This window comes from Oreochromis aureus, linkage group 8 (assembly GCF_013358895.1).
Source record: "Oreochromis aureus strain Israel breed Guangdong linkage group 8, ZZ_aureus, whole genome shotgun sequence".
NCBI classification, from domain to species: domain Eukaryota; kingdom Metazoa; phylum Chordata; class Actinopteri; order Cichliformes; family Cichlidae; genus Oreochromis; species Oreochromis aureus.
Genome location: NC_052949.1, coordinates 27,575,048 through 27,592,535, shown reverse-complemented (window position 1 = coordinate 27,592,535; position 17,488 = coordinate 27,575,048). Strand labels below are relative to the sequence as shown.

The 17,488-nt window shown below is 39.5% G+C and overlaps 2 protein-coding genes across 8 annotated transcripts; both read left to right on the top strand.

The window, feature by feature from the left end:
• The first annotated feature begins 1,240 nt into the window (after positions 1–1,240).
• On the top strand, positions 1,241–8,884 carry mettl9 (methyltransferase like 9). 7 transcript variants are annotated; one of them, XM_031753009.2, is made up of 6 exons: positions 1,241–1,260; positions 3,821–3,954; positions 6,840–7,030; positions 7,101–7,310; positions 7,465–7,649; positions 7,740–8,884. In XM_031753009.2, exons 2-6 carry the CDS (start codon positions 3,865–3,867, stop codon positions 7,964–7,966), a joined length of 903 nt encoding a protein of 300 aa, XP_031608869.1. In that variant the 5' UTR covers positions 1,241–1,260; positions 3,821–3,864; the 3' UTR covers positions 7,967–8,884. The 7 variants fall into 7 exon arrangements, with proteins under 7 accessions (XP_031608869.1, XP_039471933.1, XP_031608865.1 ...); XM_039615999.1 differs by having other exon boundaries at positions 1,243–1,260; positions 3,861–3,954; XM_031753005.2 differs by lacking the exon at positions 1,241–1,260 and adding an exon at positions 3,408–3,624.
• A 1,236-nt stretch (positions 8,885–10,120) lies between these two features.
• Positions 10,121–16,490, top strand: kdelr2b (KDEL endoplasmic reticulum protein retention receptor 2b). The gene is made up of 5 exons (XM_031753003.2): positions 10,121–10,402; positions 12,487–12,587; positions 12,826–12,984; positions 14,135–14,387; positions 15,247–16,490. Exons 1-5 carry the CDS (start codon positions 10,312–10,314, stop codon positions 15,279–15,281), a joined length of 639 nt encoding a protein of 212 aa, XP_031608863.1. The 5' UTR covers positions 10,121–10,311; the 3' UTR covers positions 15,282–16,490.
• Positions 16,491–17,488: the final 998 nt, after the last annotated feature.

The window sequence follows — 17,488 nt, the reverse complement described above, 5'->3', positions numbered from 1 at the left end:
AAAGTTGCGCAACAAGTCTTGGATTCTTGCTTGTCAAACTTCCTTTGTTTTTGCTTGTTTTCAATATCAGATGGCACAGAGTTATGTTCGGACCGGAAAATTCAACGTCAGTTTCTGACGCCACTGAGCAATAACCCTTAGATTGTCTGGCTTCCACTTTTATATGATTTTATTGTGAAGGGAAAATTACACAACTCGATCTAGCGTTCTTCTTAGGGTTGGTTAACTTAACGGAGGTAAGTAACCAACCTACTGTATGACCGTCATATTAAAACAAAAGTTGTTTTTTATTAATAATTATTAAAAAATAAATATTAGTACTATTATTACAAAGCAAAGCTCTCGCTATTAAGTAGCCATTTCCCCAATTTATGTACTTTAATTGCTTATTTTAGCCCTAGTTGTTTTTGTGTGTTTGCTTAGGTTTTCTTGACGGATTTAAATTTGACTGTTTGTGTGATGGCAGTGTGAGTTAAATCCTCAGACCACTTTTAGTCAGTATTAAGTAAGTCTTGTTAGAAGCTTATTTCCCTGAGTGGACCCGCTGGCGTTTCATCGAAGGAGAGAAGAGTGAGAGAGAGCTAGCAGAGCGGTGATGTAGTAGCGACATCTGCTGATGAAACACTGCTACTAACATTACTCCTAGTCAAATTCAAGGCAACGCGATTTTCTGTTACCTCGCGTTTACAGTCTTGTATAGTATAGAAGTCAATTTCGGCCATTAAAAAGAAAAACCAAATCCAGAAATGTTAAAGACCAAAAAAGTTAGTCATGATTTAAAGAAATTGTCACAATTTGACTTGCATGTTAAAATGATCAGCTAAAATAGTCGGCGTTTTTAAAAAGAAAACTATCATTATGAAACCACAAAGGTCAATGGTGAGAGTTTTGAAAAACTGAAAAGAAAATGAAGGCATGACAAATTGTTTAAAATTATGAGGGAAAAATCTAAGTGATGGGACAAAACATGCAGATGGCAAGATAGAATGCCAAATTGTGAGATGAAAAGAGGAGCTAGAAAGTTATAAAGGATAAGGTCAAAATAAGACGAGAAAAATTATCACATAAGAAGTCCAAAATTTATTCTTTCCTTCTCATTTTCCAAAGGCATCAAGTGGTCTTCGAACAACAAGTTCAGCCAACCACGCCCACTTTTTATCTGCTCATTATGTCCGGAAATAAATAGCTGTAGTAGGAGGTGTTGAAATTCGTTTACTTCTGCAGGTGCAGGTAAGCCTCATCCCTTCGCGCGCCGTGCAGGTATGTAACACATGCTGAATTTCAAACACTGCTTCCGGGTCCGTGTATTTCCTGGGCATTCACTGCATATCTGTAGAAATGTCTCCCAGAGAGCCTCTTGGATGCGTTTGTCCATGTCGAGGACATGTGTGCACACCTCCCTTTCTGTTAATTATAGTGTGACACTGTACTATACTTTAATGTTATATAGAATATAATCTTTAATAAAATTAAAATATATTTTTTCACAACAAAGAAGGCTTCCACTGCTGCTTCTCTTGGGTTCTAGTTACATTTTTATTTATAACATTTTCATCTAAACCATATAAATGTAAATGAGTGACAGCTTCCAGCAGTTTTCAGCTTTGGAAAGGAGACATTTGAAGATCAAATTCAAAAAGGTTGCTTTCGAGCTTTGTATTTGAAAGCCCTGAGTGAATTCATCTGGGAGAACTTTCACAAAGTCAATATTTGAACTATTCTTAGTGGAGTTTGTTTTTGTGTGCACGGCCTTGTTAGGATTATCATGTGGTATTCCCTTTGGGAAAGAAACAGACTAGAGATGAACACACTCTTTATTTCCAAGGTCAATCACTAGGATCACTATGTGACTCATCTTGCTGGCTGTTCTAACCATGCAAAGTATGAAAAAGTTCTCTTGAGCAGCAAAACAGGACATGGTGCAGTTGTTTCAATTATTTGAAACCTAAAGTAAGGAAAACCAATTCAAACAATGTCTAGACAGTCTTTTACACAGAATTCTCTTAGAAGCTTCTCCCAGTAAAACAAATGAAACTGTAAAGTTAAAGGAAAGCTTCTCACATCTTTGAGCTGCTGCAGACGATTGACAAACTGATGGTAAATGACCTCATTTTTACATCGTTAGCATTTTAGTGGTAATCTGGTGAAGTGTGTTTTCTTGCTTTTAGATGTTTTTTGCACATATTTTATGAATTATGAAATGATGCCTAAGTTGATTCAATCAGTTAAAGGTTTCTCCATGGCTGTCTGTTACCCACAGCAAGACTTCTGTCGTGTAGTGTATATTGCTGAAACTCTAATAGGTTTGAGAAGCCACAAGAGGGAACTTGACTCATTTTAGTTCAGTGGATGAATTGTTGGCATAATGTCAATATGCAACAGCCAACATCTCTGTATGCCTGCTGGTAATGGGAATGCAAAGATAGCTGAACTGCAAGATGGGGAGACGCAGTGATTAAAGGGACAAATCAAAATTCTTTGAGAAGCAATTCTTGCCTCTTGATGGCATCTTTTGTAACACCTTCAGGCACTTCAAATTCTCCCATATTGCTTTAAATTATTTCAGTGCCCCATTTCGCTTTTGCAGTCTTGTCTGAAACTGAGGCCTTGCAACATTGCATTGTCTTCATGTTTTGTATAATCAATGCCAACTAAAAAAAGACAGCAATAGCCACTGTTGTTGTGCATTTGGTTTTGATCCGGAAGTAACCATATTTGGACAAAATTGTGTACTATTTAGATGCTTACTAGTTTGGTTGGAAAAATTCACATATTTGCTCATTGGTGCAAGTAACAGACTTTTTTTTTTTTTTTTTTAAATATCTTTAAACCTTGCTAGATTTCTAGAGGAAACATTCCTAGTGTAGAATAGCCTTTATATCAGTCCATAAACATGCTCCTGTTTATGGTTGGAGGGTGACTCTATCACAAGACTGCAGGATACCAGGAGTCTATGGAAACCTGGCCCTGAGTTCCCTTGCTCTGACCTCTTTAAACATTCCCGTTTGAGATTGGTTGCTACTTTCAGGCTGTTGAATAAAATGAGGTGCATCTTCACATTTCTAGTCCTATAGTGCAGTAACTTATCCAGAGTTTGTTCATTGGTCACTGACCATTTGTTAGCCAGTGAGCATGCTCTTGTTTCTTGGTCAGATCAAACCTTGCATCATGCCTGGTTGCACAATGCCAAGATTACAGCGAACACTCTGCTCAAAGCTTAAAAACTGAACTTCACTAACAGGTGATGTCATGTGGCAACCTCAATCTTTAAAATATTCACTTACAATAAGCTGTGGTTTGGGGAGGAAACGACTGGAAAAACTTTTACATATTGCAGGAAATGATTCACGGGCGCTTTAAATAATTGCTGGGTTTTAAATGAGGTGATAGGTCCTGGAAACCGGTTTTTTAGGTCTAATGGACACGCCTAAGCATAGGGTGGCGGTAAAGCGCGCATAAGCGGTTTAAACGCCTCCAATAAAGCCAAAAGAAGACAAAGCATTGCCTTTTTGTTGTCATATTGGGCAGAGACCCTACAGATGGCACTGAATTGAATATAATAAGCTGACAGTGGGATTAAGTACATGGTAACGGGCCTTGTTGAATCCTCCGCTTTCCCCGCAGGTTTGTTTGCCGTCGTGTAACCGGACACATGCCTCTGCGTGTTGCTTTGCAAGTGGCTGCTGTTCGCCTCTTTAACATCTAATATTAACCACGGCATTCTGGCCACTTTGCCTCTTCTCTCTCGGTTTGTCATCTCTTCTGCTCAAGACTTTGTTCATTATGTGTCCTCTGCAGCTGAGGACGTTGCTTTTTGTAGGGTGGGTCGTAGGTTACGTCGCCTTTCTGCTCTCAATCAGGAGGATGTGGACCGGGAAGTACATCCGAAATCCGGTTGTCCGCTCCCTCCTGGTGAACATGCTGAGCGACCTGGATACGATAGACGTTACAAAGGTAGGTTACCTGCGAATGGTCCTTGTCGCGACAGCGGGGGTTCTGTAAAGGGTAAAACGACGCTTTGTGAAATACTGGGAAGTTTGAATCAATTGTGCAGGTGTTGGACTAAAAAGTGATCGTTTGCCAAAGTGATTTCCGGTATTTGCACAAAAATTATTGCCCGTATTTAAACTGCTATTGACTTGTTGATCTATAATATGTGAAAGGGATGGCAAACAAGTTTCTCGTGGGTATGAGAGGGTAATTTTGAGCCACGAACTTCATTCCTGTCACAATGTAGACACATGTGCTTTTTTTTTTTTTTGGCAAAGTGACGTGTGTGTGTGTGTGTGTGTGTGTGTGTGTGTGTGTGTGTGTGTGTGTGTGTGTGTGTGTGTGTGTGTGTGTGTGTGTGTGGAGAGAGAGATCTATATATATCACACACATACAGGGAGTGCAGAATTATTAGGCAAGTTGTATTTTTGAGGAATAATTTTATTATTGAACAACAACCATGTTCTCAATGAACCCAAAAAACTCATTAATATCAAAGCTGAATGTTTTTGGAAGTAGCTTTTAGTTTTAGCTATTTTAGGGGGATATCTGTGTGTGCAGGTGACTATTACTGTGCATAATTATTAGGCAACTTAACAAAAAACAAATATATACCCATTTCAATTATTTTTACCAGTGAAACCAATATAACATCTCCACATTCACAAATATACATTTCTGACATTCAAAAACAAAACACAAACAAATCAGCGACCAATATAGCCACCTTTCTTTGCAAGGACACTCAAAAGCCTGCCATCCATGGATTCTGTCAGTGTTTTGATCTGTTCACCATCAACATTGCGTGCAGCAGCAACCACAGCCTCCCAGACACTGTTCAGAGAGGTGTACTGTTTTCCCCTCCTTGTAAATCTCACATTTGATGATGGACCACAGGTTCTCAATGGGGTTCAGATCAGGTGACCAAGGAGGCAATGTCATTAGTTTTTCTTCTTTTATACCCTTTCTTGCCAGCCACGCTGTGGAGTGCTTCGACGCGTGTGATGGAGCATTGTTCTGCATGAAAATCATATTTTTCTTGAAGGATGCAAACTTCTTCCTGTACCACTGCTTGAAGAAGGTGTCTTCCAGAAACTGGCAGTAGGACTGGGAGTTGAGCTTGACTCCATCCTCAACCCGAAAAGGGCCCACAAGCTCATCTTTGATGATACCAGCCCAAACCAGTACTCCACCTCCACCTTGCTGGCGTCTGAGTCGGACTGGAGCTCTCTGCCCTTTACCAGTCCAGCCACGGGCCCATCCATCTGGCCCATCAAGACTCACTCTCATTTCATCAGTCCATAAAACCTTAGAAAAATCAGTCTTGAGATATTTCTTGGCCCAGTCTTGACGTTTCAGCTTGTGTGTCTTGTTCAGTGGTGGTCGTCTTTCAGCCTTTCTTACCTTGGCCTTGTCTCTGAGTATTGCACACCTTGTGCTTTTGGGCACTCCAGTGATGTTGCAGCTCTGAAATATGGCCAAACTGGTGGCAAGTGGCATCTTGGCAGCTGCACGCTTGACTTTTCTCAGTTCATGGGCAGTTATTTTGCGCCTTGGTTTTTCCACACGCTTCTTGCGACCCTGTTGACTATTTTGAATGAAACGCTTGATTGTTCGATGATCACGCTTCAGAAGCTTTGCAATTTTAAGACTGCTGCATCCCTCTGCAAGATATCTCACTATTTTTGACTTTTCTGAGCCTGTCAAGTCCTTCTTTTGACCCATTTTGCCAAAGGAAAGGAAGTTGCCTAATAATTATGCAGACCTGATATAGGGTGTTGATGTCATTAGACCACACCTCTTCTCATTACAGAGATGCACATCACCTAATATGCTTAATTGGTAGTAGGCTTTCGAGCCTATACAGCTTGGAGTAAGACAACATGCATGAAGAGGATGATGTGGACAAAATACTCATTTGCCTAATAATTCTGCACTCCCTGTACATATGTCTGCTTTTGTTTTGTTTTTTTAAAGGGAGATCTGGCTATTTCAACAAATATAACAGTTTTATAAAAATATGAACTGCATTGATTTAAAATGTAGGTACTCTAACACAGTCATAAATGGTCATTTCTTCATTTTATATACAACTTCTTCATAAATTCTGTTACGCCCAGTATATTTACCAGTATAGGCAAATGTATAACCCTTAAAAATATACATTGAAACATCAGAAATCACTTGGCACAACACCGAGGTTGTATCAGTGGATTCAAAACTGCCTGACACCTGCTGGCCACTTTTTAAGCTCAATTAATGATACTATGTGAAATGATGACTTGCAAGTGTTGCGCAATTATAAACGGGGCGAATAATATGGGTGTGGTTTTTGAAAAGGGGAAAAAAACTGAGAACGTTGATGATAATCTTGCTGTAATGAACAATGTGCTTCAGAACATGCTGTATTCCTTAATTTAACATGTACAGGGCTCCCACTTACCGCAGATATTGCAAATAAAATGTAGTGTAACACTACTTGAACCACTATCTCCAGCAAATCAGCCCCCCCTTCAGTGAGCCTTTATTCATTATATATACAGTAATATGTCCTCAGTCAGCAGCAGCGCAGCTTCTTGGGATGGCCAGGCTCCAAAAACATGAAGTGGCTTGTGAAAATCAAGTGCATGTGGCATGCTTTCAACATAAAGTCCTGTTGTAACATATCACACATCTGCAAACACAAAGCAAGGTTAGCATGTTCACTCAGCAGGGTTGGCGTCGAATGAGAACTCAGAATGTATGACAGTGACTTATCCTGGACGCTCACTTGATTGTATTCAGCAACTGTATGTTTTCTGTACTTTTCAGCTGTGCCTTGTTTCATATTTTCTCTAAAACTTGTTTAGTGGTACAGGTGCAATCCTGACCTACTGGAAGAATCACTGCGACCACTGTTTATCCAAAACCAGCTGGATGCAGACACTAGGGCTTTTGTGGAACAGAGTGAAGAGAAGTCTACCTATCTCTTCACCCAAATCTATTATTCTCTCGTCTCAACTATCCTCAGCCCACTAGTATCACGTACCTCCATTAATGGGTGAGTTCTTTACACACTAGTCTTCCTTTCACCAGTAGTCCATCTTTGCCTGACTTGCACTCTGTCTTAGGTTTCTGGGTCGCGGCTCTATGTTCGTGTTTTCCAAGAACCAGTTCCAGCAGCTGCTACAGATCGAGCCAGACTGGGTGGCTGACAGGCTATTGGACCTCGGCGCGGGGGATGGTGGTGTTACAAAGGTGATGGCACCACATTTTACGGAGGTCTATGTAACTGAAGTGTCATTGACCATGAAAAGGCGTCTCCGCAAGAAGAAATTCAAGTGTGTGGGAGTTTGTTTCATATTTTTTTTTTTTTTTTTTTTTTTTTTTTTTTTTTTTTTTGGGAAATCTAAATGAAAGTTCTGAGTGATCTTGGATGACCTCTTGTGACTAACTGAATGCTTTCCTCTCCTGCTAAACTCCTGTTGATATCAGACTGCTGGGTATAGATGCATGGCAGGAGACAGGCTTTAAGTATGACGTGATCAGCTGTTTGAACCTTCTTGACCGCTGCGACGATCCTCTGCGTCTCCTGAAAGACATCCGACAATCGCTGGTTCCGGGGACGGGAAGACTCATCATGGCTGCTGTGATTCCTTTCCAACCTTGGCTAGAAATCGGTCAGTTGAAAATAAATGCTGCTTGTATGTTATGCTCAGTAACTATTTTCTGTCCACATAAAGAAACCTCTTTTGTTCTCTCTCTCCCAGGAGGGAGATGGGAGCGTCCCAGGGAATACATAAAAATTCAAGGCAAGACTTGGGAGGAGCAAGTAAACGGTCTTACAAATGAGGTTTTTCGAAAGGTGGGGTTTGAGGTGGAGTCCTTCACCCGATTGCCATACCTCTGCGAAGGGGACATAGCAAGAGATTACTACCTTCTTGATGATGCAGTTTTTGTTCTAAAGTCCTCAGATGATCAAGTGGCTGCTCCATGAGTACTAAAAGCACAGAGTATGTAGTTTCATGAGCATTCTTGAATTGCAGTGTTTGACTTTTTTTTTTACAAGTGGTGAGTCGGTTGTGAAGTTCAGGTAACATAGTTTCCATGTTCACCAGCCATCTTGTTTAGTGAGACCTCTACCCTTTTGAAGCAAAAATCTGGAAAGCAGTTGACCTGTAAGAAAATGCCACTAATGGACTCTGATGTCATAACTCTTACACAACCAACAAAACATGAGATTTTTTTTGTCTGTTACCTGTGCTCACTGGAAGTATCATTCTGTAGTGATGTTGAGGACTCTCTTGACATGGTGTTTAACTGGACCCTTATTTTTCCCAAATTTTCTACCCAGTATCAGACAGTGAAGATGGTGCAAGTGAAAGCATTTAAACACCCATTTTGTAGACAGTTCATTATAATTTTACACTAACTTGAAGCAGAACTTTCCAAATGCCCCTTCATAAAGTGAGCCTATGAAACTTCAGCTTCATGACCACAAAAAGAATATTGTAGACTGTTCAAAGCTAGTTCGTGGTTTTTTGTTTGTTTTTATTTTCTTCATGAAAACAGATTCTTAAAGCTTTATCCTGTGTTGACTTTGAGTATAAAAATCTAAATCTTTAATCCTTAATATAAAATCCCTTTTGGTGCTAGTAGATGTAACTATGGTATAAATGGAAAAGGCCTTAGTTACCACATTGACTTGTAAACTACTGGTTTTACTATTCCAAGCAATGCTGTAGCAGCAAGCCCTGCATTTATGGCTGTTTATGAATTAAACTTTGTCTCTCAATGTTATGGCCTGAATCTGTGCTGCTCAAATGATGGTGCAGAATGAATTTCTTTGGACAAATGTGCCACACATAATGCAATCTAAGTGTTTGTTCTAAATAAAATACACTTTTGAGCCTTTCTTGGCTTCATTTTATTTTTGTCATGCTGCAGTGTGAAGTTCCTGTAAGATGATATTTGCCTCAAAGAAATTTCACAATCTGTACCTTCAACAAATTCAATACTAGTGTATCCCAATTCTAGTCTTCTGTGAGAACTATAAATGTATGCACTGCATTCAAACTTAGTCCAACTATCAGATTATCCCCTACTCTTAATATCTCTGTGGGTTTGTTTTTTTTTTGTTTGTTTTTTTTTCTGCTCTTGTGGTCTCAAAGGTTTTATAGATACTTTGAAGATTGGCAAGTAGGCGTTACTTGAATTTGATTTCATGTATATTTTAGAAATACAGTTCAGCTCTTACTTGTTACCAGACTGCAATCTACTGCTTGCCATTTAGTCTACTTCATGTTGTACCTGTTTAAAGGGTTATTCAGGGTTTGCAAGATGGACCAGCAAAAACACAATGAGCATATAGGGTCATATAATGGGGTGTTTGTTTCACTAAGAAAAGTTTTGGGGGACTTGGCAAGGACTGCCTAAAGTTGGTACATGAGTATGGGCAGATGGCTGATTACAGGAACCACCTGAGAGTCAACCTCTGCTGCAGACAAAACAGGATTGCTTCTAAAAGTCTGCAAATAACCTCTTCAGTTTTAAATGTTTGGAGAGAACTTGCTCACAAATTGTAAATGTAGTTATACAGTATTCTCAATATGTATAAAGATACTTATTCTGTGTCGTAGCAATATGTAGAGTTAAATTCTGCTTCATAAGGAGAATTTAACTACACATCAGAATCATCTTTATTTGGGCGAATTTGTGCACACAAACAAGGAATTTGACTCCTGTAGGTATAGGCAATATATAAATAGGCAATAAATATGAGAAGATTAAAAAAAAAAATACAAGTTAAAGAAAATATTAAACTATACAAAATTACAAAACAAATTACAACTAGGCATGAATAATAGCTATAAATAGGCTGAACATAGTACAACCTGAATGAAACTGGATATTCCTTAAAGTAAAATTTAACTCCACGTATTTACACGTGTCTTAGTAAAGGATAGACAGGGATTTCCTGGTTCATTTCCTTGAACATTGCAACTGGGAAAAGGGAAACTCGTATTTACTTTCTTTTAACGTAGAACTTTAAGGCAACGTTTCCTCCAGCATAGTTTATGCAAATTACCATTCGCTCTGTCCTGATTGGCTGACACCAAGAGCGTTTCCCGTCTTGCATTGGATACTGCGGTCTTGGCCACGTCCCCAAGCCACGTCGCGCTTTACTCGCCATTTTCCCATCTTCTGGACCCAGAAACGGTTTATTCTAACATCACAGTGTCATTCAGCGCTGTCGGATAAGAAAAATAACCGTTGCCGGAGACCAGTAGAGTTCTTCAGAGAATCTAGAATCGGCCTGCTACTTGCCGCGTTCCTGCAAACATGAATATTTTCAGGCTAACCGGCGACCTCTCCCACTTAGCAGCTATCATCATCCTGCTGCTAAAAATATGGAAAACCAGGTCTTGTGCCGGTGAGTAACCTAAGTCTTTAACTTAAGAGTTTAAGCGAACCTCAGTAGGTACAGTATGTGTCTTCTCATGTAATTAGCGGTTTGAGCAGAAGTGAAAGCTGTACACCGTGGAACCTATCTGTAGTTAGTTGGAACTCATTAGCCAGCTTTTGGCTAATGTTAGCTAGCTGGCTAGTAGTCCTGTCCATTTCAGCGGTGTGCCTTGTCATCAAGTAATGACAACTACTCCCGCGGCTGTCACTGTGCCTTTTAAGGCTAGGACCCTGAAACTGGTTATGTGCTCCTTTGGGTGGTTCTATCATCAGCTGTGCCACTAGCTTGTCTTGACAGTCCATTGGGCCCCAAACTAGCGTTAGATGGGGGACCTGAGGGCCACAGTACTTGATAGTTTGGCTTCGTCATTTCACCTGATTGACACTAAGCTAGTTCCACGTTTCAGCCTTATTGTTCCTGTGACTTGCTTTACTACAGCCTGGTATGACCTTTCTGACGTGGCAGCATCAAGTACTCCCGAGTATGCACATGCAAAGTCGGTGACTGGGTGAATGTTTTTGCTTGCAAGTCCAGCAGGTCTTTGAGGGAAAAATTACATTGATGCATTCTGTGAAACTTTGTATTTCCTGTTATTGCTGCGGCCAAAGGTTAGGTTGCTATCACTCCACGGGAGCTAGTCCCAGATTAAACCACACATTGGTGTGTGACAGTGTAAAGGGGAACAAAACGAATAATTGACTTTGCAGTGCTAACAAGGTTTGGATCACCTGGTGTCCTTAGAGGACTGTTGAATTCATTAATGGGTAACAAACAGTTTAACTTGATTACAAGTTGAGCAAGCAAGTAAAGCAGTTGCATAATGTCCTGTGTTTTTTTTGTTTTGTTTTGTTTTTTTTTTGTTTTTTAAATGTAGAGAAGTGCAAGTAAACCTTTGCATTTAATGAACATTTATTAAACGGATGATGAACAGCAAGCAATGCATTTTTTTAAAAGTGCACACTCTAACATAGTGTCTTATTGCATGTGTTTTTCAATTCATGTTGACTCTATAAGTCACATGAGTTGTCTATGCACAGACCAGATTGGACATTTGGTGGACTCGTTCTGCCCCCCAGACATCCCTGCCTCAGGGTTATTTGTTCCTGCAAATCAGAGTACTTCTAAGGGATCGCCTTTATCCCTTTCCATCCTAATGGGAGTGGTTGCTTTAACAAAACTGTAGCCATCCACTGGAAATAAGTATTTACTGCGGATCTTTGGAAGATTTCATTGGTGCCATCTTGGACAATGTCACCAGTCATCATCTTTTGGAGGAATATCTATGTCTGTGGAACTCTACTGAGTTTCAATTGAAGCAAAGAAGCATTAAAACTATTCTGGTCCAGCAAATTGGTTTCCCCTTTATTAATCAACCAATGACTTGCAAGTAAGCAAAATTGTATTTTTATATAATTTCATTCAAGGTGGGAGCCCAATGAGTTGCACAAGGCATGAGGACAGGAAGCAGAAATAAATTGAAATGACTCACAAACAGTGGACCAGTAAAGATGATAAAATTTTCAAATGAAACTTGATAAAGGACCCATAATTAAATAAAACAATACATGAATATCAGGAAGTAGAAAATCTCAGATAACTACACAAGTTTTTAGTTTAGTTTTAAACAATTATGTTGTTGGAGCACACTTAATGGGAGAAGCAGAACATACAATGTTAGATTGTTCCAAGCAGCTTCACAATTTGTTTCCAAGGGGAATAGCCAGGTGGCTTTTTCCAGATCTCTGATTATGCACAACTTCAAAAACTAGGCTTTAAAGTTAAAATCAACTCACTGGAAGATTTCTGTTATTAATGTGTAATAGTAGTACGGCTGACTGAAATGTGGCTATTTAAGCATGGATGAGCTGAAAAAGCTCTTGGCCTTTACAGTATTAGATGATTTTAAAAAAAACAAAACAGGTTTTGACACATGGCAACATACCAGATACTTGTTCCAATTATATAATATCCTATGCTCCTATACTAACTGCATGATAGAGAGTAAAATGTTATACTGTTAAGTTTAAAATACTTTGTGCTGTCTTTCACAGGTATTTCGGGAAAGAGTCAGATCCTGTTTGCCTTGGTGTTCACCACTCGCTACCTTGACCTGCTCACATCCTTCATCTCTCTCTACAACACCACCATGAAGGTAAGATCCTGCCCCCTTCTCATCATCACATCCTACAGCATTTCCCATCCAAGCATTTCAAAATGAACACATTGTGGGCCTAACCAGTACACCACGCCCAACATGTCAGTGTTTGTTAAACGATACAGCTGCCAAATAATTTGTGGCAGGCTTGTGCGAGGTGTCCCTGCCGCACAACTGCAAGTACCTCAGGCCATTAGGTCACGAGATTCTTAATGCTTTCCCATTTATATTTCAGATCATCTACATCGGATGTTCATACGCCACTGTGTACCTGATCTACATGAAGTTCAAGGCAACTTATGATGGAAACCATGACACGTTTAGAGTGGAGTTCCTGGTCGTCCCTGTTGGTGGCCTGGCTTTCCTGGTTAACCATGACTTCTCTCCTCTGGAGGTCAGACATTCAAACACACAGCCATGGCTGCTCCATGGTAAAATAAAGTTCATGACTATATTGTTAAATCGTGAAATGACTGTTATTAGACACAACTACTCAAAGACTCCATAAGAAGAAAAGAGAATGTGTAAAAAAAAAAAAAGAAGAAGAAGAAGAAGAAGAGTGGGAGAAATCAGCATGCAAGTAATTCCCACACAAGTTATGAAAGAGGGCTGTCATCTAGATTGATTCCTACTATGACAAGCTCTCTGCAGCACCTATAAGCCACCTATCTAAGGCCAATCGATCTTTTATTCTGCTTCTGTATTGTCATAGTGCCATAGATGGTAGTGCTGAACTATTCAAAAACCACAGAGCAGGTATGGGAATCTTCATGTGCTGAACAGTAATATGCTGCTTCAAGTTTTCCATCATTGTGGTGGAGCTCTGTTTAAAACGTCTGAAAGGCAGCCGTGTTGGGTGCTGTTTATGGCTTTGAAAGTTTCTTGGCTTTAATTTAGCATTCAGAGTTAATGAGAGATTTCATAATTGGAAACAAATGTGCCCTTTTCTTCCTGATGTGGGTCGCTGTATGCTGCATTATCATCATTCACTAGCCTACATTTTTTGTATCTTATACATGGAGGAAACTGAGTATGCCTCCTTCAAAGCCTAGATCACGTGCATTATGCGTAACTGACCTGTAGCCCAACTTGGGTTCAAACAAAGTTGTTTTCATAATCTTTGGAAGAGACAATCGTAACTGAAACCAAAGTCTGAGGAATCACCCAGCACTTCATTCTATGGAGGGAACAGGATGCACATACATGTTAAACTCAGTCACATGAGACAGCTGCCATGCCATGCATGCACCAGTGCAGACTTACTATGAAAAAAGGGTTATGTTTCAGTTTGATTTCTTTTACTGTGCTTTTGTCTGGTTTGTTTACATGTGCATTTTTTCTTTTTTCATTTGCAACACACTGACTTGCAGAGATGAAGATCTCTGTGAGCTTGATTTTCAGTCCAGGAAAATCACTTTAACATTCACCCAAGTACTCACAGTTATACCCGCCACTCAACGCTGGCAAACATGATAAAATCTTTTTATGTAAATTCAAAACACACATCACTGCTGACACTCTGCCATCCCTTTCCTCCACCTCAGATCCTGTGGACATTTTCTATCTACTTGGAGTCAGTGGCCATACTACCTCAGCTCTTCATGATCAGCAAGACAGGAGAAGCTGAGACCATCACCACCCACTACCTGTTCTTCCTGGGTCTGTACAGAGCTCTCTACCTCATCAACTGGATATGGAGGTTCTACTTTGAGGGGTTCTTTGATATGATTGCCATTGTTGCTGGAGTGGTGCAGACCATCCTCTACTGCGACTTCTTCTATTTGTATGTAACAAAAGGTGAGTGCTGTTGCATTTTTCATTTTGTTTATTTATTAAATATATAATTGTTCAAGCCAAAGTTGGAATTCTCTTTAATGGTAGCAGTGCAGATATGTTGTAATCTCTTTTAAGGACAAAGCAAACATGAGCACAAGATTAGATTCTCCGATTTGAACATTTTGTTTTTACTGTGTGTAGTGTTTTTTTGTTTTTTTTGTTTTTTCATGATTTGCAATCCTAAACTTTTAATGTTTGTTCATAAATTGAAGTCATTGAGTTCATAACTGTCTTCTTTACAAAAGAGTATCAGCAAGAGATGCATTGTCATATCGACCAGTGTATCACTATGTTCAAAAATTCAGAAACACCCTCGATGCTTCATCATTTATTGAGTTTATAATATGAGTTTAAGACGACTTCCTTTTTATTTCCTCACTGGTGACATCACAAACAACACAACCAATGCAGTGGCCATAAACCAGGCTTTACACTCATGTTTCAGAGCACACTGGGCAGTACATATAGTCGCTCCACCGCATCTTGTGGTAGAAATTGGTGTTACAAATTACATCCAAATCATAGGTCAACTTCAGCTGATGTCTCTTAAACACAGTGCATAGACATTTGGATATAAATAGCAGTGGCTTCTTCACATCCCTTTGATTGCTTTAAATAATTCAGGTGTAGTAAGTTCCCTTTAACTACACTGATGTTAAAACAAATGTTGATGAAATAAAGTTTTCATATAAGTTTTGGTGTTCAAGTCTCAGGCAGCAAAAACACTAAACTGAAAATAATGAATCCATCAGTGTGTCTTCTTGTGATGAATGCTCCCTGTCTAATTTAATTAACATAAATCTGTTGTGTCTGGTTTCAGTACTGAAAGGAAAGAAGCTGAGTCTGCCAGCCTAAGTGCCAAAGAAGAGTGTTTTCCCAGACTCAAATCGTGGGATCGGAGGGGAGGAGGAGGGGCAGCAGACACCTCTGACAGCCCCATTCCCCCGATATCAGCAGTCACTTCCTCCTCTTCCCCTCCCACCAGTGTAAGATGCCTGAGACAGAGAGCTAGCGGGAGCCACTGGCTGATCTAGAGTCAGTGGAATTGGAACACCTTCAGCAGCTGCTCCTTGGCCTGCAGATTTCTGTTTGATGCATCTTGCCTTAACTTTTTTTATTACTCTGTATAACGGAAGGAAAAAAAAAAAGTGAGAAATGTTTTCTATATAAAAATGTGTACTCTGGAGATTCGACACATCGATGAAGCTCAAGAGATAAAATTGCCTGTGATTTGGCATTGTATGATATAGAAGCAGACTTCTTGTGGTGGGATATTATTGAGCATTTTTAATAGTATTTGCAATCAAAATAAAATCTCTTTGTTCTTGTTTATTTTTTTCTAAATCTGACTGAGGAGGCTTGTATTGAATCCCATAACTTTGATTCTGCCGTTCTGTTTTTGGCCAGTATGCATTCCCATTTGTAATGACTGCTGCTCATGCCTTTTGGTGGGGAAAAAAAATAGTAGATGCCATAAATTTTGAAAAAGAAAAATTAAAGCAACTCTGGTAAACATATTTTGGTTCAAATGCTGTCAGAAATGATGGGCATTAGTTCCTCAGTGTATTCTCCATCGCCATATGAAGCACAGTCCTTATTAGGAGTAAACATAAACGAAAACAAAGGTGTGAAGAAAGATAGTGAACTCGCCGTGAATTGCTTTCGTTTAAAGTGACCGATGCCACCTGTAATTATACATCATTTATTTCAGATGGTTCCTTTTATATGTTTGAGATGCATAAACTCACTGGTTATGTGCTGTGTGTGAAGTCCCACTGCAGAGGTCTTTTTTTTTTTTTTCTTTTAGCTGCAAATGTATTTATTTTTTAATCTTCCTGCTGGTTTCCAATAAACAGTCTGTAGAAAGTTCTACCTGTTGTGCATAATTTGAACCTAAGAAACGAATCTCCCTATTGGATTTGGAAAGAGAGTGCGGCAGGATCCTATGAAGTTATATTGGTTTCTGATAGAGTTTTCATGCTCATCATTCTCAAGTTTTCTTTTCCATTTCTCACCAGAGCTCTTGCATGATATTACCACCACTAATAAAAGCTTTGTGGGAAACATTTGTCTTAGTACTGTGATTCCACTCAAGTTTTGCTCCTGTGAAGTTACACATGACGGTCAGATTTATTACTTTTTTATCTGCTGCTGCATAAAGTCTAATAAGCTCATCACATTTTCATATAGACTGGAATTTCCCTTTTTGGTGTCAGTATTCCAACCACGTTGGGGGGCACACACCAGTGTACTCCTAGTATCCGTAGCCATGATGAATGGGTAACTTTGCGTCAGGAAGTGCATCCGATAGAAATTAAGCATGCAAATAATACAGAATTAGATTTCCATTCATACTGGATTGGTTAAGGCCCAGTTTAACAACGAGTGCTTTCACTGCTGGTCAAAACTGTGCTGCTGTTGGCAGAAGACAGGAAGATGAAAAGAAGGAAGGCATAGGGGGCAGTGAGAGAGAAGGAAAGCTGTAGAAGTGAGAGGACGCATTTAAATGTAGATACTATGACTGGTTAAGGCAGAGTGCTGGCTGATATCATAGAGTGAAGGGAGATACATATATCATGTGTCCAGGAGACTAGTGGATGGACTTTTGGGAGTGTAGTGTTTTCCATTTTTTGTCTCACATTCTAGACACTCAGTAGTTTTGGGTCGTCCTGGTATGCATTGTCTTGCTGAAAAACTCAAGGCCTTCCCTTAAAGAAACACCTGGATGAGAGCATACATTGCTCTAAAACCTTTATATACTTATATCATAGGGTACATACGGAGACAACAGGGACAAGACGTAAGTTTGCAGAGAAAACATATAAAGACAGAAAACCATTCACACCTACAGCCAATTTAGAATTACCAAACAACCTAACCCATGTGTTTGGACTAGAGAAGGAAGTTGCTAACCACTACACCACCTACCATGAATATATTTTTTTAATACTTAAATAAAATGCAGACAATAATGCATTCTTAAGCATGATACTCTTCCAACTTCAGACTTATAGACATATTTTTATTAAATGTGGTGCGTGAACAGATTCCTGATTCTACTG